Source organism: Cyclospora cayetanensis, unplaced genomic scaffold, assembly GCF_002999335.1.
Source record: "Cyclospora cayetanensis isolate NF1_C8 unplaced genomic scaffold, CcayRef3 CcayRef3_contig_128, whole genome shotgun sequence".
Lineage (NCBI taxonomy): Eukaryota > Apicomplexa > Conoidasida > Eucoccidiorida > Eimeriidae > Cyclospora > Cyclospora cayetanensis.
The window spans coordinates 40,244-46,833 of NW_020312068.1; the positions used below are offsets into that span (position 1 = coordinate 40,244).

The following is a 6,590-nucleotide window of genomic DNA, read 5'->3' on the forward strand; positions in this document are numbered from 1 at the left end:
GTTTGACCTTTTTCTAAGAAAATTCAAACAACTGGTGGTCATCAAGTCTGATACCCCAGTAGAGGGGCCGTGCGACAGGAATGTGCTCCACTCCCCCCGGACGCTGAAGGAAAAGGTTGACACTTGAAAAAAGGCTAAAGTGAGCTCACTTGCGTTCGGTGCAGTAAATATAGTCAAATAGTGCATCTGAATTATTGCGTACTTGCCTTCCATCTTGAGACCTCAGCACAAGCAGTTTTCCCACTTGGCTGGGCTTCGAGCGTCCTGCTCGAGGTACCATATATATTCTACTAGTTAGCCGGCATTACAACACATTTATCATTACCAAACAGGAATACTGGATGCTCCGTCGTGCCTGGTAGTGTTAGGTATGTAGAGGGAAGCTCTGGAGGAGAACAAAGAATCTATTTGGGTAATCACCAAGTCGCTATTAGGGGGGCTGCAGACGCATCACTGCTTTCAAGCATCGCTGCCGTTTACCGCTCCCCGGGTGCATTTTTCAGTTTCCTCCTTCCACGATTAAAGTACGTAAAGCAGAGGTTTTAAATGTTGCTCTCCAAGGTATCTAGCTTGATCGCTGTGTTTGTTCATGGACTGGGTATTTGGACAAGCCTCAGGAGGATGACTGCATGGATGAACTTCCGGAGTGCTTGGTAGCAGCTGCGGGGTAGGCATGTCACACTGCTTATCAGTAAACCAAAATTAAAGCGTATGCCGCACAACGCTTAGTGCTGGTGAAAGAAACCTAAACTGTAACCTGTATGAATTTCGTTACTGGTTTTTCCCAGGCTGCACTCGGCCAGGGACAGGACTTCGGACGGCTGGCAGAAAAAAGATCACCTTTGTTTGTGCATGTCCCTTTTCTGCTAACGTCTTTCTGATATTTGGCGTGTAGGTGCATTTGCCGTATGAGTGATACTCCACGGCTTTTGGGTGTCTCCCCTTCCCTCAGGGGTTCGTTATTTTTGTTATGCCTTAATCTCCTGCTTTTCTGCTAGCACCGGTTTTTCAACAATGGAGTCTTCACCTACGTCAACATCATTTGACACAACAACGTCCACCGTCCCTGAAGCTCTCTCTTCTCAAGGGGAAGAAAACGCCCCTTTTCGTTGGGAAGTAGATGACGAACACCCTCACGCGGCTACTAATAACTCTGTGGATGCTTCTACAGATGTCTGCGACAAGTTACGGATCACCTTTATTGTAGCGTGCCTTTTCCTTGGAATTGCTTTTGGTTTTACATATTTGGCAAGGAGCAAACGGATGCCAACTTCAACTTTCCTTCCTGTGGAGAAAGCAAGCGGCGGCACGATCAGCGGTAGCATCGGTAGTGCAAGTACTATCACCGGAGACACCCAAAGCAGCGTGATAATCAGAGACAGTTCATTTAGTTCCATAGGCCCAAATTTCGAGACGTATGCACTGAATGTGCCACTTGAGACAGACGCAGGATCTAGAGAAGTTGTAGAGCCATCGAGCCCAGACAATGCAGCTATTGTTCAGCAGCTTCCGGTAAAGGCCTTCATACCCAGTTCAGTCGAAGATTGGAACTTGCCTGCAACTTCTACGATAGAAAGCGCATTGTCACGGACCCATGCTGAAGGGAAAGAATTGCTTTCGAAAATGCTTAAGGAAGCCAATAGTAGCATCTCTGAGCAGGCTCAGCAGACCTCTGCCATCCTTCCAGCAGTGGCCATGTACCTGACGCAGGGAGCTACGCAGAATATAAAAGGAGTGAGCATTAATCTAATCAATATCTTACCGTTCAGCACTTTGCCCGATGGGTTGGAGGACCGAATGAAGTTTACAGTGACCCGAGTTTTGGAAGAGGGGGGGTTTCGCAGTGTTGTAGAGATTTGCGATGATCGAGGTCGATATTTTGCCCTTAGTTTCCTAACAGTCGATTCTACGTCGAGTGATCCCACCCAAGTCGCGGTAGACGTTCAAAAAGCTTTTGAACTTGAGCTAGAGGTCATCACGCAAGCCTGCGCCCAAGCACCCGCGGAGCACACCGCACAGCAGAGAGGCATAGCAGTTCCTCTGTTTACTGCAGAAATAGAGGGAATGCCAAAATTCTCATCTGTTGGGACATCATGCCTTTATAATCGGGTGCACATCATGGAGCGGCTCTATGGAGATCTCGGTCACTTGGTAAATTCTAGGACGCCGATTTCATTCGGAGCAAAAGAATACATAGCTCAGCGTTTGTTATTGCAAGTGCTGCGTCTGCAGGAGGCACAGGTTAGCCACAATAATTTAAAATGGACGAACTGTTTCATGCAGCCTGATGGGTCATTTCTCTTGGGTGACTTCGGCTCGAGTTCTATCTTTGGACAACGCTTGCACCCTCTGGCGAGCGTAACTCCACTATACACTGATCCTCTCCTATTGAAGGAATTTTACAGTTTTGCTATCTTTCCGTCATCAGATCTTGCAAAGCCCAATCCCAAGAGCGATTTGTGGTCGCTAGGCATGCTCTTGTACTCCCTTTTCACTGATGGGGAACTTCCTTTCCATCTACAAAGAGAGCGCGACTCCCTCAGACAAGTGTACATTACGCACTACATCCTAATGTCCCGCAAAACCTCAATTGAAGCATTGGAGCAAAGGTTGCAATCCAAGGAAGTACCCAGGAGATGGATTCGACTTATTTCGAAGCTGTTAGAACCCACGAGGATATCAAGGATATCTGGGAAGGATATCTCTTTGGAATTTTCTGATCTCTTTCAGTAAAAGAACAAAAGGCAGGATCATTTTGCTGCGGTGTTTAGCGCTTACTCCTTGACCTCGTCCAATTTTTTAATAACACATTTCAATAACTCCGCCCTTACCTGAAATGTCTCAAAGCGCGGATTTGACAGTTTGCGTGTGCTTTTAATGCCTTTGAAATGCTGTGCGCCTTTACCATGGAAGCAGACAACTGTATTTGCCCACATGGTTGTGCGGACTGAAGTATGCAGATCTTCACAAGCGCATCCCAGCCAGCGTCTTTTTACCATTTTGGGCGTCCTTGAAGAGCCAGCTTCCCACTGGGCATGTACCCTCTTCCGCTGTACGGCACTGCACACAGCTTTATTCATTGTTCTTTCGGGGTCCGTGTGAAGCCGAAAAGGACTTCGTTCTCACTTATCTGCAAGATACTGCGCCTTTTTCTAATTAAGCTTCTGAGGAGCATTTAAAGAAGTTGGAATTCCGAGCTCGTTACACGGTGGTGGACAAATTCCAATAACGTGCACGTGAGCCTGAAGATGCCTCGTCGTTCGCAAAGCTAAGCTCAGCAACTCTTCATTGGACCACTTGCACTTAATTGACAAATTAGAAAGAATTGACTTGATGGCTTGCCTGTTCTGACGCCTTGTCCCTGCAGTGAAGTGTGTGATCGATACAATCAGACTCAGTCCTGTGTGCCTGTGCTCTAGGTGCTGCGTGCACCCAGTTGTGAACAATTAGAGGTATTTTGAGAATGCAGCACTGTGCGCCCTAGCTGGTCTTTGCCCTTCGTACTAGGACGCTGAGCGGCACGGCTGGAAGAAGTTAGGAGCCGTTGGAAACATAAAATCTCGTTTAATCAAGCTTTTATTGGCTAGAGCTAAGTACCGTTCTGTGGAGATTTTAGGTGGAGCACTAAATCATTTCTCTAATGATTCAACTGATGACCACATGAAAAGAGTCATCCATAGGGGGCCAATCTGGCCATCGTACTGCTTCCCAGGGAATTTCTGTTTGGCATCAAATATAATGTAGTAAGTCAACACATATGTAAAAGATGCAAAGGAGCAACAGCACTGTAGGTGTCCACTCCTTTGTTATTCCGCTCCTGATCCATTTAGTGGTGAACAGCAAGCAAATAGACAGAAGGGCAAGCATCGGGGAGGATGATCTCGTTACGACAACCCCCGTATTTACATGAGCTGATGAGTGGCGAGAGGAGCAGTTAGGGGCAGCAATAGATATGTATATACGAAGCCGTCAATTTGCTACATACGCCGCGGTAGACCAGCAGAGGATATTACTAGGCACACTTAAGGTATCATCAGTCCCATCCCAGCACAATATGTGGCAATGGGTGAGCATGCAGAGAATACCCACAGAACTCTATGCTTGTAATAAACGTTGATTTTGGTCGGGCACCTTCAGCCTTGAGAAACTAAGACCACATTTTGCATGAACAAGCGAAAGTCATACTGGTGCAATTTTCCTATCTTACATTTTCCTTAACCTGCAAGTTTGTCGATTGTTGCAATGGCTAGTAAACTGCAACCGCACTGCTCTGTTTCCCTCCGTCTAGGGATGTCTCCATCTGTCACTTCTTTCTCACCTTCTCACCCTTGCTCTCCTCTACCTGATTCATTTCCCCCACCTGTCGCAGCGGTAACCTTTATTCTCCTTCATTGTCTCCTCTGCATCTTCTCCTTTGCTCGTTTTTAGTTTGGTACCTCCGGTGCGGCTTTTTCCTTCTTATTATTCTCGGTTATTGGGGAATCAGATCACTAAATTGTTCAACGGCATCCAGTGCAGAGATTCTCTGTTTTCTTCTGGGTTCTAGCAGCCTGCTGAGCAGTTCCTGCCACCTAGCTGGGATCTTCGGCGCTTGCGTTTCAGCCATCAATTCCTTTGGCGCGTTCACATTGCTCAGTAAATTACGAATTTTTCCTTTCATGGTGCTTAAATCACTCGACGCCTGTGCGAGCTCATATCGCAACTTTCCAGTGAAAATCTCATATGTGATAACCCCCAGAGACCATAAGTCGCCATTGATGTCAGGCGTGACGAGATTGCCAGTCTGCAGAGATTGAGAACTGAACAAGATCAAGTCTGGCTCCGCATAGGCTGGAATAGTACGTACGAGAGTTTCAACCTCTGCCCCGGTGAAAGAACTCGCACCCAAGTCCCCCAAAAGAAAAGATCCATCAGGCCTCATTAAAAGGTTGTCCGGTTTAAAATTGTCATGGCAAACCGCTGTGTCTTGCATGTGCAGCATTTGTAGCAAAGAGCGTTGTGCAATGTGCTGTTTTGCCTCATCAGAAAGAGATGAGGTGCCTTTCAGCAGCTGCTTCAAGTCCCCAACCATGAGCTCAGAGAGCTGCACCTTTACAGCGATGAACATGCCACCCGAGAACGAGCCCTCAGGCATATACTTTATTTCCGCAACACCAAAAGGCAGTGTTACGCCTCTGTGGGTCGCCGCTAGTTGGGCGGAGAGCCCGCTGAGAGCACCCCGGATGCCCCGTTCCTCTGACTCTTGTATGTCCTGTACGGTATTTGCAAGTGGTTCAGCTGTAGCATCCTCGTCCAAGTCAATGACATTATCCTCTAGATTATTTTTACCAAGAAGGGTACGCGGAGTGAGAGTTCCTGTTTTATCTGTTCATCTTGCCCTCTAGGATCACGTTTGTGGCCCCCTCCTCTGGGATCTTGATAGCATGCAGTGTAGGGGAAGCCCCAGAGCTGCACGAGCCATCCACGGGTGTATGCTACTCACCACGAGATTTCGCTTAACAGGCTCTTTGTTCCAGCCCCTAGAGATGTGCGAGGCCAGCATTAAGAGTCCCTCTTGTGCTTTAGGGGAGGCTATTCGTAGCGCTGCTAGAGTTTATTCTATCATCTAAAGAGACTTCACCAGAAATTCCATCGCTCTCTTAGCATCGTGGGGCATACTTTGTTCCACAATATCCAGAGTCGGTAGTTGGAGACCGTTGAATGGGGCTTGCTGTCCAAGCACAAGCAGCTTCCCTATCTCCCAAGATGCTCGAAGAAACCACTAAACTGCTGAACGCCATAAGCGCATGCCGTGTGGTGTGCTACGGGACCTCTCTTGGGGTATCCGACTCTGAACACTTGAACCTGCTCCTGCGCAGCAGGCTGCCTATCCATCATTGCTGCTTCTAAGGAGGGATTTCCCCTTGGGTCTGGAGAGCTGCATCTTCGTTTTGCCTCCATTTTCCCTGCAGCAACCGAAGGTGGAAGCTGGAAAAACAAGTGAACTACAAATGGAAAAATGCAAAAAATAACGAGTACAAGCAACGCAAGATGATGGTCCTTTTGTGTTAGCTGATTTATTGTGCGGAGTGTAAAGGAACGCACAGTGAGTCCTGTCACTAATCAGACCCTTTTACATGTTGGCGATAAGAGGGATTGCAGTGCAAAGTAGTTCAGGCTTTTGAAATTGTTGTTGCTTCGTAGAAGACCTAAAGTCTTTCGTTACCTGTGAGCTAAAGCTAACTTCTTGTGAGACAAACTGTTTTGGACCCTAAAAGGGATCTATTATGCGGAGGCGGGCAGCAGGACTGCTCCAGCCAAGTGGCCCTCAAACTGACACTAATACGTTCCTGACTAGCTCATCTGTTCAATGCTGCCACAGCGGCTTCTTACGTGGGCTCTCGATGCTGGTGTGGCTTGTCTCTTGGAGTTGCAAGGGGAAGGGGAAGTTGTCCACCATGGGGGGCCAAGATCAGGGAAAAGTCAGCAGCGGAGCCTACGTGCAAGGAGTAAAGCTTATACAGAAAGAAGAGCCCCGCAGTTTTGGAAGAACAGGGGTAGGTACGCTAGATGCGGTTTGCTGTAAAGGGGGGACAGTAGAGGTAACAATG

At 47.7% G+C, this 6,590-nt stretch overlaps 2 protein-coding genes across 2 annotated transcripts; one reads left to right on the forward strand and one right to left on the reverse strand.

Annotated features, from left to right (window-relative positions):
- Window positions 1-1,014: 1,014 nt before the first annotated feature.
- LOC34621915 lies at window positions 1,015-2,733 on the forward strand. The gene has a single exon (XM_022735100.2). It carries the CDS (start codon window positions 1,015-1,017, stop codon window positions 2,731-2,733), a length of 1,719 nt encoding a protein of 572 aa, XP_022590010.2.
- Window positions 2,734-4,471: 1,738 nt separating this feature from the next.
- Window positions 4,472-5,940, reverse strand: LOC34621914 (ribosomal protein S6 kinase alpha-5). The gene is made up of 3 exons (XM_026336432.1): window positions 5,845-5,940; window positions 5,621-5,710; window positions 4,472-5,311 (listed from the first exon to the last, which is right to left on the reverse strand). Exons 1-3 carry the CDS (start codon window positions 5,938-5,940, stop codon window positions 4,472-4,474), a joined length of 1,026 nt encoding a protein of 341 aa, XP_026192217.1.
- Between the last annotated feature and the right edge of the window lie 650 nt (window positions 5,941-6,590).

What these genes read in the sequence shown, in the direction of transcription:
- LOC34621915 (XM_022735100.2), top strand. Translation starts at nt 1,015, where the DNA reads ATGGAGTCTTCACCTACGTCAACATCATTTGACACAACAACGTCCACC.
- LOC34621914 (XM_026336432.1), bottom strand. Translation starts at nt 5,940, where the DNA reads ATGGAGGCAAAACGAAGATGCAGCTCTCCAGACCCAAGGGGAAATCCC. An exon ending in AGCCTGCTGCGCAGGAGCAG is followed by an intron (nt 5,711 to 5,844) that starts GTTCAAGTGTTC and finishes GTGCTTGGACAG; the next exon opens with CAAGCCCCATTCAACGGTCT. An exon ending in AGAGAGCGATGGAATTTCTG is followed by an intron (nt 5,312 to 5,620) that starts GTGAAGTCTCTT and finishes AATAATCTAGAG; the next exon opens with GATAATGTCATTGACTTGGA.